This window comes from Columba livia, chromosome 17 (genome assembly GCF_036013475.1).
Source record: "Columba livia isolate bColLiv1 breed racing homer chromosome 17, bColLiv1.pat.W.v2, whole genome shotgun sequence".
Taxonomy (NCBI): domain Eukaryota; kingdom Metazoa; phylum Chordata; class Aves; order Columbiformes; family Columbidae; genus Columba; species Columba livia.
Window position 1 is genome coordinate 13,025,066 of NC_088618.1, and position 21,209 is coordinate 13,046,274.

Here is a 21,209-nt window from a genome sequence, read left to right on the forward strand (position 1 = left end):
TCCCTCAGCTCAGCAGCACTGCCGCAGCCTGGCAAAGCAGCCATGGGCACCCAGGGGACCCCAGAGCCACCCACATGGGACACCCCGAACCCCGAGTACCCTCCTGAGCCTCAGAGGGCAGTGGGGGCCGTGTGACAGACACCGAAACAGGCTGCCCAGGGCAGTGCTGGAGTCACCATCCCTGGAGGGTTGGACAGACAGAGATGAGGTTCTCAGGACATGGGGCAGTGCCAGGGGTGGGGAACGGTTTGACTCGAGCTTGAGGGTCTTCTTCAACCAAAACAATTCTATGACCCCACACACCAGGCTGGCCTCTCCCCACTCTGTATTTAATGCAGACGGACACGTGCGACGCTGCAGCCCCCGGTGACCACGGGGAACAGGAGCTGGTCAGGGCTCACGGCACATCCCCGGCCACCGCGGCACACGCGTTTGGTCTCTGCAATTGACTTGTGTCGTCCTTCCCAATAAGTTAGTATAAATAAAGCCTTCACCCCTTGCCCTCCCGTGGCGAGCACCCAGCGGCTCTGCCACAAACACACCGGGTGCAGAGGGGCCCACGCCACAGCCGGGCCCTCCGCCGGGTCTGGGTGCAGCACAGCGCTGAGCCAGGCTCTGCCCACCGGCAATTAGGAAAAAAAGACAAGATTTAGAAAAATGACTATGATCAGGGAGAGGGTCCAGGCAGGACAAGGCTCTCCCTGCCTCTGTGCCCCCCCACTACACCCATGGGTGCCCTCATGGCTTCGTTGCCTGGCACCCGCGCCCCCAGCCCCTCAGAAGTGCTGGTCTGAACCCCCCACCCCTCTCCTCATGCCCGGCAGGGAGAAGCCTGAGACCCCTCCCTGTGAAGGGCCGGGCACTGTGGTGGCACAGCTGCCCCGACCCCGCTCCAGCAGCGCAGCACTGGCCGAGCACCCCCTGCCTCCCCTCCCCGCGGCGGCGGTGGGTCTGTCCCCGCAGCGTGTCCGTCTGTCTGGCTAGCTATCCGTGCAGCAGTTCCCTGGAAGGAGAAGGACAGAGGCCATTGCACGGGGAACCTGGGGGGCTCCAGTTCCTCCCCAGCCCTTGCCCCGGCGCAGCTGCATTCCCTGGGTACTGCAGGGACCCCGGCGCGGCTCTCACCCAGGATGTTGCGCTTGCAGAGGGGGCAGGTCTGCTGCAGGAGCAGCCAGGGGTCCACGCAGTCCCGGTGGAACTCATGGGAGCAGGGCAGCACCCGCAGCCACTGTGGGGGAAAGCGGAGACGTGAGCGGAACTGGGTGATCGCAGCAGCCCGGCCGTCACCATGCTCCCCAGGGACAGTAAAGGGACAGCACGGGTGGCGCCCAGTGGTGACCAGGCCGGGCTCCAGGCCTCCCAGTGCAGCACCAGTCCCGCCCAGTCCCCACCTGGCTCTTGTGGAACTGGTCCAAGCAGACAGCGCAGCTGTCGATCTCGCAGGCCCGGCTCCGCAGCGCTTTGCCGGGATGGTACCGCCGTGTTTTCAGCGCCGACAGCCGCCGCCGAATGTGCTGCTTCAGGTCCAGCTGCGGAGGCGGAGCAGAGGGTCAGCGCCCTGCACGGGGCTCCCCAGCGAGGGGCAGAGCGGGCGGTTCTCACCTCGGCGTCCTGCTCCGACGGGTCCTGCCGTGACTGGCGCTGGGCCTGCACCATCACGCCGGTGCAGAGCAGCAGGGCGATCAGCAGGATCGTGTTCCACAGCTGCTGCAGGTACTTCTGCAGGACAGCACCGGTGGGCACTCAGGGACGGGGGAGAACCAGAGACCCCTGCCTCCACTCCCGGCTGTGCCATCGCCGCTGCCGGCCGCACCAGCACCAGCCGGCCCCAGCGCCCGTACCTGCACCTGCGAGCTGCTGTCCCCAGGGCAGATGACCCCCTGCCACTCGCCATAGAGGCCCCCGCGGGAGAGGCCACAGGTTGACCAGAGCGTGAGGGTCACTCCCTGCAAGGCAGGAGACAGCGGTGCCGGTGGCCGTGGTGGCTCATGGCACCGCCCGAGGGGCCCTCGCCGCGCTGGGGCCATCGCAGGGGTCCAGGGGAGGAGGAACCGCTGGTGGCTGCTGGGTGCTCTGCTTCCGCGGACACGGTCTGGGGAAACTGAGGCACCAGCAGCTCCAACAGCCGGGTCGGGGAAGTTCAGCTGGACACGGCCATGGCCCTGCCCGCCCCCCAGGAGAGTGGAGAGGAAGAGGAGGAGGAAGACCTATGTACCAGGTTCTCCAGCAGCACCGCCTGGTACGTGATCTTCGCCGTTGCCCGGAGCCCCCTGTGAGCAAACGCCAAGAGAAGCGTCAGCCCTGTGGGCAGAGCAGGACCGGGCCTACAGCACCCCAGCACCAGGGAGCCCCCCGCACTGAGCCAAGGGGAGAGAGGAACACGCAGGGGAGGTGACAGCGAGTGTCCCCGTTCACAGCCATGTCCAGCCCTCTGAGAGACCCTGCACGTCCCTTCCTTCCAGCCCCATGCCTCAGTTTCCCTGTCTGCAACACCACACATTGATGCTGATCTCCCATGTGGAAGGAGCACCGAGGGGATCCTAACACTGCAGGTGGCAGGGACAACCAGCGGCACGGGCGGTGGGGACATCAGTGCTGTGCTGATAACCAGCCAGTCTGACCGATTCGTACTGAGAGTCCTAAATATCCCGATGAAGGCCACCGCCAGCCCCTGCGGCTGCGTGGGGACCCGTGGATGGGTTCAGGCCCCCAGGGAGGTGTGGAACTGACTCACACCTGCCCTGGAAACCCATGTCCCAAGCAAAGGGTGAGCTCAAAACCAGCCCAGCAAAAGCAATGTGTGGTGTGAGAGATCCCCCCAGGGCAGCCCCAGGCTCACACAGCCAGGTAGGGGACAAGGGGACAGGCAGGGGACAGGTGCAGAGCTACAGCTCTCACCACTGCCCCAACCCGTACCGCAGCAGCGCTCCCAGCAGCTTGGTGACGTTGTCCGAGGACTGGATCACGATCACGGGCTTGGCCAGGAGCTGGGAAACGTCCAGCTGCAGCAGAGAGGAAAGGGAGAGCTGTCAGCAGGGCAGAGGACCGGGTCAGGGACCCACCGCCGAGCCGAGCCTACCTCCCGGATGGCGTTCTGGTTCAGCGCCAGGATGAGCAGCGCCGAGGCACCCAGCACCAGGGCTCGCTTCATCTGCAGAGACAGAGAGCACCGGCTCAGCGGGCAGCGCGGGCAGCTGGGCCTGAGCTGGGCTCCCCAGTTCAAGAAGGACAGGGAATTACTGCAGAGAGTCCAGTGCAGGGACACAAAGATGCTGAGGGGTCTGGAGCATCTTTGTGATGAGGAGACACTGAGAGAGCTGGGGCTGCTGAGCTGGAGAAGAGAAGCTGAGAGGAATCTGATCCATGGATCAATAGCTCAGGGTGGGTGTCAGAGGATGGACCAGACTCTGTTCAGTGGTGCCCAACGCCAGGGTGAGGGGCAACGGGCACAGACTGAAACACAGGAGGCTCCATGTGAACATGAGCAGAAACTTGTTTGCTGGGAGGTGCCAGAGCCTGGCCCAGGCTGCCCAGAGCGGGTGTGGAGTCTCCTTCTCTGAGACATTCAAACCGCCTGGACCCACCTGTGTGATCTGCTCTGTGACCCTGCGTGAGCAGGGCTGGGCTGGGGATCTGCAGAGCTCCTGCAACCCAGCCAGCCTGGGATCCTGTGGTTCTATGTCCCTGCTCAGCTCCTGCCCCACTGCAGTGAGCTGGCAGCACCCAATGCCTTTGCCCAAGCTGAAGTACCGCAAGGGACCCAGGAGGGGCTGTCACTGCCCAGAAGCCCTATCAGGTTCCCCCCATCACTAGGGACAGGCCAGGACCCTCCACATCTGTTGAGGCAACACCCCTGTGGGCTTGTAACCAGCAAATGCCACTGCAGCCTGGGCCAGGGCAGTGCTGGGGGACAGCAAACGGGGACAGTCACCTTGCTGACGACGGCGGCGGTGAAGGACTCCTCCTTGGCGCCGCGGGGCAGCTCAGCCGGCTCCTCGCCCACTGGCACCACGCCGATCCAGCTGTCGGCAGCGCCCAGCTCCGGCTCTGCATCCCCCACCTGGGGGGCATGGCAGCAACGGGGGGAGAGAGCCGGGGCGGGGGGCTGAGGCTCAGGGCACCCCCAAAGCACCCCCAAATCTCTGGGCAGCGCTGGGCACCGTGTGGGGACAGGGACAGCAGCGGGGGTGGTACAGGGGACAGGACCTGGTCCCTGCCGCCCCACCCCTGCCTGCACCTCCCCTCTGTCACTGAACACCCCTAGACAGTGACACCCCCCACTGCCCCACCACATCCCCAGTGCCCATGGCCTCCCCAGTGCCCTTCAGCTCCCACTGCTCCTCTTTCCCCATTCCCCCCAGTACTCACAGTCTGTCCAGGTGCCCACAGCCCCCCAATGTCCCCTCAATCCCTCTCCCAGTGCCCACAGCCCCCCAATGTCCCCTCAATCCCTCTCCCAGTGCCCACAGCTCCCTCCAGTGCCCTCCAGTTCCCGCAGCCCCCAAATCCCTCTCCCAGTGCCCCCAGCTCCCACAGCCCCGTCAATGTCCCCCAGTGCCCACAGCCCCCCAGTACCCACTGCCCGCCCGCAGTGTGCCCCAGTTCTCACTGCTCCCTGTACCCCCGTTCCCCTCCCAGTGCCTACAGACCCCCCGGCCCGCACTCCCGGCTCCCGCGGGCCCACGGCCCCGGTCCCGGTGCCCACCAGCAGTAGGCGGCCCCGGATCTCCTCCTCGTCCTCCTCCTCCCGCGGGGCCCCCCGGCCCGGCCCGGCCCGGCCGCCCCCCGCGCCCAGCACGGCCCCGCGCAGCGTGTAGGAGCCGGCGGGCACCGCGGCTGCCCCCGGCCCGTCCCCCGGCCCCGTCACCGCCACCTCGACGCGGGCAGCGGGCGCGGGGCCCGGCCCGGCCCGGCACAGCGCCAGCAGCGGCGCCAGCAGCGCGGCCCGCACCGCCGCCATCGCCGCCTCGGGCCCGCCCCGCGCCGCAGCGCCCCCTGCCGCCGGGGAGGATCCGCCGCGCCGCACGCCGCGGCCAAGGGGCGCCCGAGAGACGGAAGCGGGACAGGGACGAGGATGGGGACAGGGATGGGGAGCAGGACGGGGACAGGGATAGGGATCAGGAGGGGGACAGGGATGGGGAGCTGGATGGGGATAGGGACAGCGTCAGGGACAAGGGCCAGGACCGGAATGGGGACCGGGACGGGGATGGGGACAGTATCAGGGACGAGGGCCAGGGACTGGAATGGGGATACGAACAGAGACCAGGACACGGGCAGGGATGGGGAGCTGGATGGGGATAGGGACAGGGATGGGGAGGGGGGTGAGGACGGGGACAGGAATGGGAACCAGGACAAGGACAGGGACAGTGACAGAGCGGGGACAGCATTGGAGATGGAAACAGTGTTAGGGACAAGGACCAGGATGGGGACAGGGACAGGAACAAGGGCTGGGAGCAGGATGGGGACAGGGATGGGAACAGGGAATGGGATGGTGATGGGGATAGGGACAGGGAGTGGGATGGGGTCAAGGACAAGGGCTGGGAGTGGGATGGGGACAGGGACAGGAATGGGGACTAGGACTGGGACAGACAGAGGGATGGGAACCAGGATGGGAACAGGAACGGGGACAGGGAGTGGGTGCAGGATGGGAACAGAAATGGGAACAGGGAGAGGGAGTGGGATGGCAGTGGGGATGGGGACAGGGAGAGGAATGGGGACAAACAAAAGGATGGGGATGGGGACAGGGACAAAAGCAGAGACTGGGATCAGGACAGGGACTGAGACCAGGACAAGGACAGGGACAGGGTGTGTGTCCCCACAGCCCTCCTTCCCCAGGGACACAGGGGCACTCAGGGATACCAGAGAGATACAGGGACAAATGTGAACACAGGGACAGAGCCATGGGTGTGGGGACATGGGGACACGCAGGGCCCAGCAGTCACAGGCACCCCCATTCACAACCACAGCACACACATGGGTGACACAGGCGCCCCCTGACATCTGAGCACCCCAAAATCCAGCTGACCCCCCCACACCCAACAGGTCCCAACTGTCCTGTCCTGGCGGGTGCCACACAGCACCGTCGGTGTCCCCACCCCAGCCTCCCTGCGTCCACGTGTGCCCAGCACATGTGCCGGGGGGGATTTGCCGGGGGGATTAGCTGCCGCACGGGCCCTGGCGCTGACCTGCTTTTGGCAGGGGCCACGCGGGGGACGGGGACTCACACGGTGACATCTCGGCTCCCACGGCTGCCAGATGACCACAGGACAGGCCTGGGTGTGTCCACAGTGTCCCCTGTGTCCCCAGCCGTGTTGCAACTGTGGGGTTTTAATGGCAGGGTGGGCAGGGCCCCTCCACCCATGGCTGGCACCTGGAGCCGGTTTAACCGCGTGGCAAAACATCCCGGTTGCTGTGGGTCCGGCTGTGCGATCACCAACAGCCTGGCAGCCCGGCCAGCACTGGGGACAGCCCAGGAGATGTGGTCACCGATGGGGCATCCTGCACAGCTTTGGGGGAGGAGCCAAAAATGGGAGCTTGAGGGGAGACTGCCGGGAGCGCTGCCCCACAGCGGGGACACATCTGTGGGATCGGCATCATGGGGCACACACGGGACGCGAATGGCTCTGCGGGACACCCCGGGTCTGTGGGGTATGGACAGATCCATGGGACATATGCGTAGAGACACATGGGACATCCATAGGGCCATGTGACACTGATGTCCCCATGGGGGTATCCATGGCTCCATGGTCCACAGATGGTACCATAGGACGTCCATGGCTCCATGGAACTCAGGTGGCTCCGTGGGACACATATGATTCCATGGGACATTCATGGCTCCATGGGACACATTTGACTCCGTGGGACACATATGGCTCCATGGGACATAGGTGGATCTGTGGCACATCCGTGGTTCCATGGGACACTCATGGGTCCATGGGACACAGGTGGCTCCATGTGACATGCACAGCTCCCTGTGTTACCCACAGCCCCATAGGACATACACAGCCCTCGTGGGAGGGGACAGTGAGGACAGGGGAACCTTCCCCTGCTGGGGACCCCAGCCAGAGCAGGTCTGTGGGTGCTGGGCCCTCCCCAGCTGGGGTCCCCCCAGGGACGTCCCTACCGTGTGAACAGGCAGTGGGAGGCTGAGCCCGGTGTTCCTGGTGCCTCTGCCCTGTCCCCAGTGCCCTGACCCTGCCCCAGTCCATTGTCCCTCTCCCCCAGTCTCCGGGGCCTGAGCTGTCACCCTGTCCCTGCCTCCAGTCCCTGTCCTTACCCCTGCCCCCTGTCCCCTGCCCCTTGCCCCCTGTCCCTGCTCCCACCTCCGCTCCCTGCGCTTGTCCCCATTTGAACCTTGATCCTGCCATCTGCCCCCACATCACCATTTCCCACTCCTGTCTCATGTCCCACTCATACCCGGGTCCCCCCATGCTCCCCATGCCCCCATATCCCCCTTGTACCCCATTCCCCGTATACTCTCCATACCCCTTGTCCTTCCCTATATGCCCCATAACCCACTCCTCCCCATGCCCCCTATACCACTTCAATACCCCCTATGCCCCCCAGTCACCCTGTGCTCCCATACCTCCTATACCATATACTCCCCATACCCCCCATGCTCCCTATGTCCTCCCATACTCCTTCTGCCTCCCTGTAAGCCCTATAACCCCCCTTTTCCCCATAGCCCCTATATCACCCTAACAACCCTTGTGCCCCCCAAGCCCCCATACCCACTATATCACGCATAACCCCTATACCCTCAATAACCCTCCTCTGCCACTATGCCTCCTATGCCCCCATGCTCCATATACCTCCTCAATACCCCCTATACTCCCCAGATCCCCCATACCCCCTACACCTTCCATAGCTCCACACCCCCCACACTCTTCCAAGACCCTCTATACCCCCATACCGCCTATAGCCCCCGTACCCCCTATGCCCCCCAAGTCACCCCATGCCCCCATATTCCACCTCCCCTTATAGCCCACAAAGCCCCCATAGCCCTATAGCGCACATACCTCCCATAGCTCAAAAAACGTTATACCCCCCCAACACCCCTTGTAGCCCACACACCCCTTATACCTCCCCACTATCCCCTGTGGCACTCATACTTCCTATACCACACCAATATCCCCTATAGTCCACATATCTCCCCCACATCCCCTATAGCCCCCATATCCCCTGTAGCCCTCAATATCTCCTATAGCCCCCATAACTCCTGTACCCCCCAATACTCCCTATAGTTCCCATATCCCTTATACCCCTCCAGTACCCCTATAGTCCCCATATCCCCTATACCCCCCCAATACCCCCATAGCCCCCAGACCCCCTATACCCTCCCAACACCCCGTATAGCCCCCATACCCCTTATACCCCTCCAGTACCCCCTATAGCCCCCACATCCCCTGTAGCCCCCAATATCCCCCATAACTCCTGTACCCCCCATACCCCCTATAGTCCCCATATCCCCTATACCTCCCCAATACCCCCAGACCCCCATACCATCCCAACACGCCCTATAGCCCCCATACCCCATATACCCCTCCAATACCCCCTATAGTGCCCATATCCCCTATACCCCCCAATATCCCCTATAGTCCCCATAACTCCTGTATCCCCCCATACGCCCTATAGTCCCCATACCCCCTATACCTCCCCAATACCCCATAGTCCCCAGACCCCATATACCCTCCCAACACCCCCTATAGCCCCCATACCCCTTATACCCCTCCAGTACCCACTATAGCTCCCATATCCCCTATACCCCCCAATATCCCCTATAGTCCCCATATCTCCTATACCCCCCAATACCCCCATAGCCCCCAGAATCTCTATACCGTCCCAACATCCCCTATAGCCCCCATACCCTTTATACCCCCCGACACCCGCTTTGTCCTCAGTTCTCGCCATACGCCCCCACGCTGCCCGGGGCGCTGACCGGCCGGCCGGGGGGCGGCGGGCGGGGGCCAAGGCCGGGCAGGGGCCGGGCCGGGCGGGCGGGGCGGGGCGGGGGAGGCGCTCCGGGGCCTCCGCAACCTGCGGCCGCCTCGGCCGCCTCAGAGGCGGCGCGTCCCCCCGCCGGGCCCGGGCACCATGAGCGGCCGCGTCGGGGAGCTCAGCCCGCGGCAGGCGGAGGCGCTGGCCCAGGTGAGGCGGAGCGGGGATGCCGGGGGGGAGCGGGGCCGGGCTGCCGGGGCCGCCCCGATGCGCTCCGGCATCCGCGGCGATGGGCATCCCCCCCCGGTGCCGGCCCCGGCTGCTCCCGCTGCCTCCAGCACCCACACCCGGAGCCCCAACCCGCGGGCTGAGCCCCCCGTGGTGCTGCCACCGTCCCGAGTGGGTCCCGGGGGTGTCACCTCATGGACTGTCCCACCGGAGGATCTGCGGGAGCGGGCACTGGTGACCCCTCAGCCCTCTCCCATCTGTCCCACTGGTGGCCGGGGACCATCCTGTCCCACCGCAGGGTTTGTGGGGCCTGGGGTGTCCGGCTGAGCCAGCGGTCACCCACCGGGGTGGCCGTGCCACCCATGCCACCCAGTGCCATCCCCGACGCCTCCCTGGGCACCTCGCTGGCTGCCAGACTTTATCCTGGTTTATTCCACCCAGCTGAAAGGGCAACGCTGGCGACTTTATCTTATCATTGCTTTTCCACCCCAAACCAAACTCCAGGCACGGGCAATGAACCCGCGGCTCTGGGGGCCAGGGGGCAGGAGCCAAAACCTCCCGGTGCCAAGGTAGCAATGGCTGGGCAGGAACGGCGAGCTGTGAAACCCGTCCGCCAGCACCTTGTTTTTCTCAGGGTGAAGAAGCTAATCCCGGGTTTAATTACACCTAAATTCAGTGGGAGATAATCCAATCAGCCTCATTAAGGGGAGGTCCCAGACTGGTACGGAGATTTGGGCCGCAGCCCGGCCAGGGAGAGTGGGCCATGTGCCATGGATGCCCTGGGACCCCCAAATCCCCCCGGTTCTGCACCCTGACACCCTCCTGCCTGTGCCGGGATGGCCGGGCTGTGACTCGCTGGGGTGTCACTGGAGCAAGGGGACACGTGGTGGCTGTCTGATGACCAGCTGCATCCGGAGGATGCTACTGGTGATGGCAGAGGGGGGAACTGGTCCCCTGGTCCCTTCAGGGCGAGGGTGGCTGGCAGGACTCTCCCTGGGGGGAACTGGGTGGGTGACAGCCCCACTCATGCCCTTGTGCAAGGCAAATGGCTTGGGGACAGCCAGGGCTTGGTGGCCGGCTTGGGGACAGTCCCCTGCCAGGGGGAGAGCAGACACTGGCTGCGTGTCACTGCTGTGCCTGCTCCACGGGTGCCAGCGACGGGTGACGGGTGTCCCTTGTCTCCTGCAAAAAAGTCCCGGCTGGGACGGTTTTTTAGGGGAGGGGGCAGCAGGGAACGAATCTCCAGCCCGGGGGATTTTGCTCCACGGGGACGTGAGCAGGGACCCCCCTGCTGAGGTCCCTCTTCTCAGTTTCGGGAGAACCTGCAGGACGTGCTGCCCTCCCTGCCCGCCCAGGACGACTATTTCCTCCTGAAATGGCTCCGAGGTAACCCCGGGGTGGGGTCACATGGAGGGGGGGCTGGAAGACCCCCTGCGGGGGCTGCGGAGTTGGTGACACTGGCGGGGCTGAGCTCTCCGCTCTCTTGCAGCGCGCTGCTTCGACCTGCCCAAGGCAGAGGCGATGCTCCGCAAGGTGAGAGGGGGGCCCCGCTCTTTGGGGGAACCCCCTAAGCTCCCAGTTGTCACCTGGAGATGGGACAATGTACCGTGGGTGACCACTCCTCCTCTCTCCTGATGACCTGCCCCTGGGGTGCACCCCATCCCATGGGATTGGGGGGTCCCCAAATCCCCTCACACCGGCTTGCTGTGCCCCCCCCGCAGCATCTCGAGGTACGGAAGCACATGGATGCCGACAACATCATCGCCTGGGAGGCCCCCGAGGTGAGTGACCCCGCCCCGGGATGGGTGTCCCTGCAGGGGACCGTCCTCCCCGGGGGTCTGTGGTCCCCCTGACCCCCCACGCTCCCGCAGGTGATCAGGAAGTACATGGCGGGGGGGATGTGCGGCTATGACCGGGAGGGCAGCCCCATCTGGTACGACATCGTGGGGCCGCTGGACGCCAAGGGGCTGCTGTTCTCCGCCTCCAAGCAGGACCTGCTCAAGAACAAGTTCCGCGACTGCGAGATGCTGCGGCGCGAGTGCGAGCGCCAGAGCCAGAAGGTGGGTGCCTGCTGCCTGTGCCCTGCCTGCCCCCAGCCCATCTCCCCATCGTCCCCCCGGCCCGTGTCCCTGCCAGCCCCACGTCTGCTCCATGCCCACCACCCAATGGCCATTCCACCCCCCAGCCCACGTCCCTGCTGTCCCCAGCCCGTGTCCCTGTCCCAGCCCCACACCAGTTGCAATGTCCCTTCTCCCTACACCAACAAGGCTCTGGCTGGGGGGATCAGCCTGTTGGGGACCAGCCCATCCCTGGGGCTGGCTGGGAGCCCCTCCTCCTGGGGTCCCTGCAGGGCACAGGTGCCACCTGAGCCCCCCCGTCCTCCCATCCCAGCTGGGGAAGAAGATCGAGACAGTGCTGATGGTGTATGACTGCGAGGGCCTGGGCTTGAAGCACCTCTGGAAACCAGCCATAGACACCTACGGGGAGGTGAGCTGCCCCCGCTTCCCCGGACGGGACGTGCCTGTCCCCGGGCTGCTGTGGTGACACGGTGACACAGGGATTTGGACTGACTCATGGCCCTGAGGGATGATGCAAGAGCAGGTCCCTGCCAGCGCCCCGCACCCCCCGCAGCGTTTTGGGGTGGGGGTCTCAGGCTGTGCCCTGCCGTGCTCCCCCCGTACTGTGGTTGGTGTGTGGGATGGGAGGGTGACGTGGAGCTGTCCCCATCCTGCAGCTCCTGTCCATGTTCGAGGAGAATTACCCCGAGTCCCTCAAGCGCCTGTTTATCATCAAGGGTGAGTTCGGCCCCGGGGTCCCGCTCGCCCCACTGGCTGCTGATCCCACCTTAACACCCCTGTCCTCCCCCAGCCCCCAAGATCTTCCCCGTGGCCTACAACCTGGTCAAGCCCCTCCTGAGCGAGGACACTCGCAAGAAGGTCGTGGTGCTGGGATGTGAGTCCTGACCCCTCCCGGGGTGGCCCTGGCTGGGGGGTGCGGTGGAAATGGGCTGTCATGTCCCCCTCTGTTGTCCCACCCAAGGATGAGACCTCAGCCCTGGGGGTTGTCGCTGGCTGGGCCGGGGGTCCCCGCAGGTATCCCAGCCCCCCTGAACCCTGCTGTCCTCACCCCCCCAGCCAACTGGAAGGAGGTCCTGCAGCAGTACATTGACCCTGCGCAGATCCCGGTGGAGTACGGGGGCACCCTGACGGACCCTGACGGGGACCCCAAGTGCTCCAGCAAGGTAGGAGAACCCCCTGCTGGGTTCCTCGGGGCTGCACGGGTGGTTCCCCCCCTGCCCACGTCCATCTCCGTCCCCTTCCAGATCAACTACGGGGGGGACGTGCCCCAGCACTACTACGTGCGGGACCAGCTGTCGCAGCAGTACGAGCACACGGTGGTGGTCAACCGCGGCTCGTCCCACCAGCTCGAGTACGAGATCCTCTTCCCTGGCTGCGTCCTCCGGTGAGGAGGGGGCTCCATGCCATGGGGGGGACAGGGGACAACACCGGCTGGTGTCTCCAGCCCCCACACAGGACCCTGCTGGCTCTTTTCCTGGCACAGGTGGCAGTTCAGGTCAGAGGGGGCCGACGTGGGTTTCGGGGTGTACCTGAAGACCAAGGTGGGGGAGCGGCAGCGGGCGGGTGAGATGACCGAGGTGTTCCCCAACCAGCGCTACAACGCACACATGGTGCCCGAGGACGGGTCCCTCACCTGCTCCACCCCCGGCATCTGTGAGTGCACCCCCTTCCTCAGGGGCTCCCCATGTCCCTGACACCATCTTCTTGATGGGGACAGACTTTTGAGCAGGGCCTGTTGTGATAGGACAAGGGGTGATGGTTTTAAACTAAAGGAGGGAGATTCAGGCTGGACACGAGGAAGAAATTGTTGTCCCTGAGGGTGGTGAGAGCCTGGCCCAGGTTGGCCAGAGAGGTGGTGGATGAACCATCCCTGGAGACATCCCAGGCCAGGCTGGACGGGGCTCTGAGCAACCTGAGCTGGTGAAGATGTCCCTGCTCATGGCAGGGGGGGCACTGGGGAGCTGGGAAGGTCCTTCAACACAAACTGTTTGGCGATTCTGATTCCCGCAGACGTCCTGCGCTTTGACAACACCTACAGTTACCTCCACGCCAAGCGGGTGAGCTACAGCGTCCAGGTGCTGCTGCCCGACGCCTCCTCCGCTCAGCAGATCCAGCAGCTGGGGGACAAGCTGGGCGAGGTGGCCCTGAGCCACAGCCCCTAGCCACGGCCCCGGCCCCCAGCCCGCAGGGGACCCCACAGCTGGGCAGGCGGCTGCTTGTGCCCCCAGGATGGCTGGGAGGATAGAGAAGGGGCTGAGCCCCCCGAGTTCATGGACCAAGGGGGGACTGAGTGGGGCCGGAGGGGCTGGAGTGCCCGGGGTCCCCCCTCTCTGTGCCTTATATGTGGGTCCCGTGTCCCCCGCTGCTGCGTGGGACAGGGGCAGTAAAGGGATAGACCGTGCTGGGTCGCCTCCGGTTTTTGTTCCCCAGCCACGTAACCAGCCCCTGTGGGTCAGCAGGTGCCATAACCGGCCCTGCTGCCCCCCAGCCCCATAGCCGCCCCATAAACAGACCTGCTGCTCCCTCCAGCCCCATAACGAGTCCTGCTGTCCCCCCCAGCCCCATAACCAGCCCCTGCTGCCCCCTTCCAATTCACCGCCGGTCCCATAACTGGCCCTGCTGTCCACCATCAGCCTCATACCCAGCCCCTGCTGCCCCCAGCCCCACTACCAGCCCGTGCTGCCCCCCAACCGCATACCCAGCCCCTGCTCCCCCTCATCCTCATACCCAGCCCCTGCTGCCCCCAGCCCCACTACCAGCCCGTGCTGCCCCCCAACCCCATACCCAGCCCCTGCTCCCCCTCATCCCCATACCCAGCCCCTGCTCCCCCTCATCCCCATACCCAGCCCCTGCTGCCCCCCAACCCCATAATCAGCCCCATACTCAGCCCCATAACCGGCCCTGCCCCACACCCCGCCCACGTGACCACGGGTGACACAGCGCCTCGCGAGCGGCCTCACCGCCGGGTCACGTGCGCACCCAGGTCCCGCCCCCTTCCCCGCCGCCATCTTTCAGCCGGGCAGAGGCCGCGCCCGCCGGTTTCCGCCCTGCGCGGGGCGGGGTTTGGTGACGCACGCTGGGGGGCGGGGCGGGCTCGTGCGGCGGCGGCGGGAGCGCGCGCCATGGGGGCGGAGGAGCCCGACCTCTACCGGGACACGTGGGTCCGGTACCTGGGTGAGCAGCGGCACCGGGCACTGACACCGCACCGGGCACCGACACCGGGCACCGGGCCGGGTACCGGCTCTGGGTAACCGACACCGGGTACCGCACCGCGTACCGGGCACTGCGTCGGGTACCGGGCACCGGAGACTGACACCGGGCACTGACACCCGTTACCAGACGCTGACACTGTGCTCTGCATCGGGTACCGGGCACTCACACCGCACCGGGTACCGGCACCACGCACAAGGTGCTGACACTTGTCCTCGGGCTCTGCACCGGGTATGGGGTATTGATGCCCAGCACCGACACCGGGTACCGGTTCTGGGTACCAGCACCGCACACCGGGCATTGGTACTGCACACTGTGCCGGGTGACAGCACCAATACCGGGCACCAGCACCACGTCCCAGGGATCACTACCGCACGCCAGGCACAGCACCGGCACTGCACGCTGGCACTGGGCACCAGCACCAGGCACTGTCCCCAGCAGCCCAGCTGTCCCCAGGGGCAGTGGGGTCCAAGGTGACCTGGCTGCTCCGACCCCCCCGTGCAGGGTCCAGTCCCAGTGCCGTGGGGACATGCTGGGGGGAACATGGGACACCCCGGGGTGTGACATGGGGACACAGCCAGTCTCCATTCCCACTGACCCCCCTGACCTCCAGGTTACGCCAATGAGGTGGGCGAGTCGTTCCGCCCGCTGGTGCCTGTGTCGGTGGTGTGGGCCAGCTACGGCGTGGCCACCGCCTACGTGACCGCCGACGCCATCGACAAGGGCCGCAAAGCTGCCACCGTGAGTGTCAACCCCTCCCCACCCTCCAGTCGCTCCCCCCGCCCCCCCTAACCCCCCTGTCCCCTCAGGCCCACGCACAGGACCCCGCACGGGCCACGCAGGTTGGGGTGGCCGTGGTGGACACCTTCGTGTGGCAGGGCCTGGCCTCGGTGGCCATCCCCGGCTTCACCATCAACCGCCTGTGCGCCGCCTCACTGGCCCTGCTGGGCACCCTTACCCGCTGGCCGCTGCCCCTGCGCCGCTGGACCACTACAGCCCTGGGGCTGGCCGCCATCCCCTTCATCATCACCCCCATCGACAGGTACAGGGGACACGTAGGGACCACCACCCCATCCCTGCATCCCGGGCTGGAGTGCTTCTCCTCCCAGGGGAACTGCTCCCAGCATGGGCTTGGGACTGGGTGGGGGAAGCACAGGGTAACCCAGGGGCAGGGGGGACATGGAGGGACATGGGGTGACCCAGGGGCTGGGGGGATATGGGGAGACATGGGGTGACCCAGGGGCAGGGGTGGGATACAGAGGGACACAGGGTGGCCCAGGGGCTGGGGGTTCCTCACCCCAGAGGGGCTTTGCCGAGGTCTGGCCAGGACATGGCCTCACAGGGATGGAATTAGCAGGAGCTGGTGCTGAGCTGGGATTAGCGAGGTGAGGCTGTGCTAAGCCTGGTTTTGGGAGGGCTAGGGCCTTGGTGACATTAGGGACAGGGTCCCAGGGGGATTGGGGACAGCTCCAGCCCCCCCTCCCTGTCCTGACCAATTAACCATACCCCTGGGACCTCCATCCTTTCCCAGAACCGTGGATTTCCTGATGGACTCCAGCCTCCGCAAGCTCTATAGGGCACCGGGAGAGCCCCCGGCCCCACACTGAGCTCCCCCTTGTGGGGAAACTGAGGCACGCTGCTGACTTCAGGGTGCTGTGACCCATCTACTGTGACCCCTCACTCAGGTGATGGCCCCAGAGTGGCCACCCAGCCACATGGCTGGTCCCAATAAACCATTTCAAGCTTGACCCTGTGTGCTGGGTGTTGCTGGAGCTGGTGGGGACCCACTGCCCTGTCCCCTGCTGAGGTGACCTGTCAATCTGACTGGGTGTCAGCCCCCAGGCTCCGCACCCTATGGGCATCTCCACGCCGGGATGAGCAGCCCCAATCACCCCACCAGCCCCCCCCAGGTCCCAGGTGGAACCCCTCTATCCCTCCACAGCCCCATGGCACATCCCTGGGCCTGTCCCCAAGGAGCTGCCACCATGGCCAGGACCTTCAGCGGTGTCTCTAGAGACCCACATTCCCCAGCCAGGAGCCTCCAGGACCAGGGCTGGAAAACACATCACCATATCTGGAAGCCACAGCTGGTGGCATCTGGTACCAGGAGGTACCCCTAGAAGGTGCCACCAGGAGATGTTGCTTTCAGGTGTGGTGGCATGTCCCCAGCCCACGGTCACACCCACATGGTACCACCGTGAGAAGCTTTAGAGAAAAGAAAACCACATTTATTGGGGAGGAGGGGGTCACGGGCTCATGCCGAGCCCTGTGCCGGGCTGCCGTGGTCTGGTCCCACCTCTGCCCCTTTCTCCAGCTCCCTGGGGACCAGGGCCCGCACCACGCTCTGCAGCTCCGCCTGGAAGGGACACTGTCGCCTCGCCCGCCGCCGCCCCCGCCGTCTGCCCGCGCGCCAGGTGGCCACGGCCAGCGCCAGCAGCCCCCCCACCAGTGCGGCTGCCACCAGGGCACTGCCCAGCAGGGCCAGCCCGGCCAGCAGGAACCTCTTCACCGTGTGGCACGGCCCTGGGGATGCCAAAAAACACCAAAACAGGGGGTTCAGGGGTGGCTTTGGCACCTGGGGTGGTGGGTGGGGTTGTCCACTCACCTTCGTACCACGGCACCTTCTCCTTCTGCACCAGCAATGGTCCAACCGTCTCCTGGTGGAGTGTCCCCTCTCCTGGGAAGGCTGCAGGAGAACACGGCCTGTCCCTGTCCCAGGACCCCAACGAGACCCCAACACCCTGCAGGGCCACCACAGCCCAGCCCCAGTACCTGGCGGCTCTCCAAGGAGGGTGTCAGCAGGGGGACAGCCGGTGTCACAGCAGTGGCACAGGGCACTCCAGGAAGGGTCCTCTGCGTTGTGCCAGCTGGGAGGAGAGGACAGAGTTGATGGGGAGGGGTCTGGAGGTCCCCAACCTCCACCTCAAGACCCACATAGTGCCATGCCAGCAAGTTCATCCAGCCCGGCAGGTCTCAGCCACCCCAGAGATGTCCCCCAGGGGACACCAAGCACGTCCCTAATTCATCTGCACCTGGAGGGAGCTGGGACCTCTGGTGTTGTCACCTCGCTGCCACAGGAGAAGTGGTGTTCAGACCACGGTGGGGTGGCTTGGTGCCCCAGGTGGGTCCCCTTGCCCAGTGACCGGTCCCACAGCACCCATGGCAGGGCTGAGCTCACCTGGCCGTGGCTTGACTGTAGAAGCAGGACCTGTCACTGTGTCCCCGGCCAGGGCCCCACGCCGTCAGCAGACAGTGCACGTAGACCTGCCGAGACACCAGCCCATGTCACCAGCACGTCCTTCTTGGGGACGCCGCTCTGCTCCCACCCACCCCTGTAGGTCACACCACCCCAGTGGGGAGCAGGATGCCCCAACGGGGACAGCGTGTTGGGAGCCCAGGTCACCCATCCCACCAAAGAGGACATCAGCACAACCTCACCTTCTCCTTCTCCAGCTCCTCCTCCAGCGCGGGGGCTGCAATGGTGAGCTGCAGAACAGACCCCCCTCTCCAGTGCTGGACAGACACGTTTCCCAGATTCTGCCCGTGCAGGCACCTGGAGCAGGACAGTGACACGGGAACGTGGCCAGGCTGTCTCCAGGGCATGGATATCCCTCCCCTTCGGGACATCCCGCAGGACCTCAGGGTGCCCGGAGCAGGGTTCTCCACCTCCCGCCCCCCAGGCACGGACCCGTGGCTGTTGACCACCATGAAGACTCTCCGGGAGCGTCCTGGCCGTCCCGTGTGTGTCCCGTAGCACTGCTCCAGCCCGACCTTCAGCAAGGTGCCAGTGCCAGAGTCCACCCTGGCCTCCAGGCGGATGGCAGAGCCAGGGCTGAGCACCAGCGGCTGCTCAGTGTCCCCTGAAGGAGAAGGGAGGGTGGGCTCAGTGTGACACCCCTGAGCCCTTCCCACCACAGACAGGGACATCAAACGCATCCCAGACCAGCACCCATGGGTGTCTTTGCCTCTGCCCCTGCAAGGTGAGCGCCCACCTGCAGCTCCCCCACTTCAGAGTCCATTCCCCATCCCTGGAAGCCCAGAGCTGTCCTGGCTTTGTCACTCCAGCCTGGTGTCCCCACCTGCTCTCCAGGGCTACAGCACCTCCCTGGTCCCCCCACCATGGAGCCGAGAGGGGGCATGTCACCCATCGGGCTGACAGGGGCAGCTGACCCCAAAAAGCTGATCATAGAATCATTTTGGTTGGAAGACACCCTCAGGATCATCGACTCCAACTCATGGAGTCAAGCAGTAACCACCTTCTGGTGGGTCCTAGCGCTGAGGCCACACAGGAGAAGGCACTGGGTGCTGCTGCTCAAGCCCAGGGACTTTGGCTGGACCCATCCTGTGGTGTCATCCCCCAAAGCTGGTGCCCAACCCAAGACCCAGAGCACTCACCATCCAGGAGCCTCAAGGTGAAGTTCACGCTGGGCTCCTCAGAGCAGGGGTGAGCATGAGCCCCTCCAACAGCAAACCCTGGGGACACTGCCCTTGTCCCCAGGCCCGAGGACACCACTGAAGCCACCACTGTGTGACCAGAAGACAGCAAGGCGGCTGGAGCCCTGGTGGTCCCTGCAGCAAGGGGAGTGTTTAGCCGGAGGGACTGAGCATGGAACAGCATGTCCCAGTGAGGACATCCAGGTCTTCACATGTCCCCAGGACTCATGAGGGGCAGATGGACACAGCACAAGGATGGGAGAGCACTGAGGAGCTCAGTGGGGTTTGGGGACATTGAGCTGCACAACCCCAGCCAGGACCTCCCCTGGTCTTGGTGGCCAGGATAGAATCACAGAATCATTTTGGTTGGAAAAGCCCCTCAAGATCATTGAGTCCAACCATAACCCACCCCGGCACTGCCCCACGTCCTGAGAACCTCATGTCCGTCTGTCCAACCCTCCAGGGACATGTCCGTCATGTCCGTCTGTCCAACAACTCCAGCGCTGCCCTGGGCAGCCTGTTCCAATGTCCCACAGCCCTTTGGGGAAGAAATTGTTCCCACATCCAACCTCAACCTCCCCTGGCGCAACTTGAGGCCGTTTCCTCTGCTCCTGGCGCTTGTTCCTGGGGAGCAGAGCCCGACCCCCCTGGCTCCAAGCTCCTTTCAGGCAGTTCAGAGATCAGAAGGTCTCCCCTCAGCTCCTGTTCTCCAGCTGAACCCCCAGGTCCCTGAGCTGCTCCTCATAAGGATCTGGCATGGGCCCACTGCAGTGGAGGGTGCTGGAGGCGGGGGCTGCTCCACAAGGGTCTCCACGACCCCCTTAAAATGCAAGATTAAGTGTCCCCAGCCCCAGGCTCACCTGGGAGTGTTCCCCAGCCAGGGCTGGAGAGGGACTAGGAGCTGCTCATGGGATGGGAGACCATTGCCAGCAACCACCAGTGGCTCCAGGCCCCCACCCAAACCTGGTCCTCACAGACCTGCTGGGACTGGGGAACACTGGGAGCTCTTGACAAGTCCCCCTGCCCCACATCCCAGAGAACAGGAGCCATTTCAGGAAGGTTCAAGGACCTGGACCACCAAGTCCAGGAGGACACCAGGAACGAACACCAGGCAGAACCAAGGGGCACCCACCACCCTCCCACACCCAGACAAGGGTGCCACCACCCCCCTCCCCAGTACAACTGGTGGGGAGACCAAGGGGAGCAGCCAGGGGGTCCCAGCCCCACTCACCTGCCACCCCCAGCACAGCCCCACACACCAGCACCCACCAGTGCAGCCCCATTCTCAGCCAGCAATAACTCCAGCACCTGGGGACCCTTAAAGACCAGGGTGGAGCCAACGGGCCCCAGCTGGAGCTACTGGGTTTGGGGATTTGCTTGATTTTCTCTGCAGTTCCACCTGTGGGGCTGGTCCTACATGCTGTCCCAGTCTCACCATCACTTTCTGTCCCATCAGTCCCACTACGTAGTTTTGGTCCTGCATGGGGTCCTAGTCTGGTCACTTTGCCCTGGTCCCAGTTGCACCACGTGGTCTGGTCTCACCACTTGGTTTTGGTCCTACAGATGCTCCTGGTCCCATCTCATGATATTCATGCCACCACACAGTCCTGGTCCAGCCACATGACCCTGGTCCCATCGTGGTCCCTGCCCCAGTCCTACACATGGTCCTAGTCCCACCAGACAGATCTGATGCCACCACTCAGTCGTGGTCCCATGTGTGACCATGGTCCCACCACACAGTGCTGGTCCTGCTTTGGGTTTTCCATCCCCCCATCTGCAGAGGAATCTGGTAGCCAGGGTGGGATTCGGCACCTGCTCCCAGCAGAAGACCTCGGCATAGCACGGGAGGCAGCTGCGGGCCTCAGGGACAAGGCCTGGGCTGTGTGACCTGGCGCCTGTTCTGGTGACCGTGGGCAGCACTGTGGTGGCTCCAGTGGTGGCTCCAGACCAGCCATCAGAGTTCACGTCCACCCTGGTACTATCCCAGGCCACACTGACCATGGAATACACATGCCAGCAGTGGAGCTGGGACCTGGTGACACGAGTGAGTTGTGTCACCCATGACAGCTGTCCTGAGGGTCTGATATCCCTGTGAAACTCGCAGACCTTCCTGGTGGCACCTGCAGACCCCGGAGGTCTCACGGCAACAACCAGCAGCGCAGGTGGCTCCAGTGACGGTGGGGACAGACCCAGGTGCCCCACTCACCCTGGGGGGCTCGTTCCTCTGCACTTCCTGGAGGACACAGGGGTCCCCACCCCCATGGGCTGCCAGGAACCCCAGACAGGGCAGGATCCGTCCCCAGGGGGAGCAGAGACCAGCAG

At 64.8% G+C, this 21,209-nt stretch overlaps 4 protein-coding genes across 5 annotated transcripts; 2 read left to right on the plus strand and 2 right to left on the minus strand.

Annotated features, from left to right (window-relative positions):
- Nucleotides 1-308: 308 nt before the first annotated feature.
- Nucleotides 309-4,982, minus strand: RNF215 (ring finger protein 215). Its single transcript, XM_065033974.1, has 10 exons — nt 4,706-4,982; nt 3,932-4,060; nt 3,080-3,151; nt 2,917-3,002; nt 2,216-2,270; nt 1,842-1,946; nt 1,603-1,719; nt 1,392-1,529; nt 1,126-1,228; nt 309-1,003 (listed from the first exon to the last, which is right to left on the minus strand). Exons 1-10 carry the CDS (start codon nt 4,958-4,960, stop codon nt 981-983), a joined length of 1,083 nt encoding a protein of 360 aa, XP_064890046.1. The 5' UTR covers nt 4,961-4,982; the 3' UTR covers nt 309-980.
- A 4,006-nt stretch (nt 4,983-8,988) lies between these two features.
- SEC14L2 (SEC14 like lipid binding 2) lies at nt 8,989-13,644 on the plus strand. Its single transcript, XM_065033943.1, has 12 exons — nt 8,989-9,147; nt 10,476-10,551; nt 10,655-10,698; nt 10,887-10,946; nt 11,037-11,225; nt 11,557-11,652; nt 11,900-11,960; nt 12,034-12,117; nt 12,300-12,406; nt 12,488-12,627; nt 12,727-12,896; nt 13,254-13,644. The coding sequence occupies exons 1-12, from the start codon at nt 9,094-9,096 to the stop codon at nt 13,403-13,405; spliced, it is 1,233 nt and encodes a 410-aa protein (XP_064890015.1). The 5' UTR covers nt 8,989-9,093; the 3' UTR covers nt 13,406-13,644.
- A 575-nt stretch (nt 13,645-14,219) lies between these two features.
- On the plus strand, nt 14,220-16,201 carry MTFP1 (mitochondrial fission process 1). 2 transcript variants are annotated; one of them, XM_065033254.1, is made up of 4 exons: nt 14,220-14,417; nt 15,067-15,194; nt 15,263-15,495; nt 15,985-16,201. In XM_065033254.1, the coding sequence occupies exons 1-4, from the start codon at nt 14,366-14,368 to the stop codon at nt 16,058-16,060; spliced, it is 489 nt and encodes a 162-aa protein (XP_064889326.1). In that variant the 5' UTR covers nt 14,220-14,365; the 3' UTR covers nt 16,061-16,201. The 2 variants fall into 2 exon arrangements, with proteins under 2 accessions (XP_064889326.1, XP_064889327.1); XM_065033255.1 differs by having other exon boundaries at nt 15,332-15,495.
- Nucleotides 16,202-16,589: 388 nt separating this feature from the next.
- On the minus strand, nt 16,590-21,159 carry LOC110359134 (uncharacterized). Its single transcript, XM_021288154.2, has 8 exons — nt 20,119-21,159; nt 18,849-19,022; nt 18,142-18,313; nt 17,892-18,006; nt 17,632-17,717; nt 17,226-17,320; nt 17,059-17,139; nt 16,590-16,976 (listed from the first exon to the last, which is right to left on the minus strand). The coding sequence occupies exons 1-8, from the start codon at nt 20,168-20,170 to the stop codon at nt 16,708-16,710; spliced, it is 1,044 nt and encodes a 347-aa protein (XP_021143829.2). The 5' UTR covers nt 20,171-21,159; the 3' UTR covers nt 16,590-16,707.
- Between the last annotated feature and the right edge of the window lie 50 nt (nt 21,160-21,209).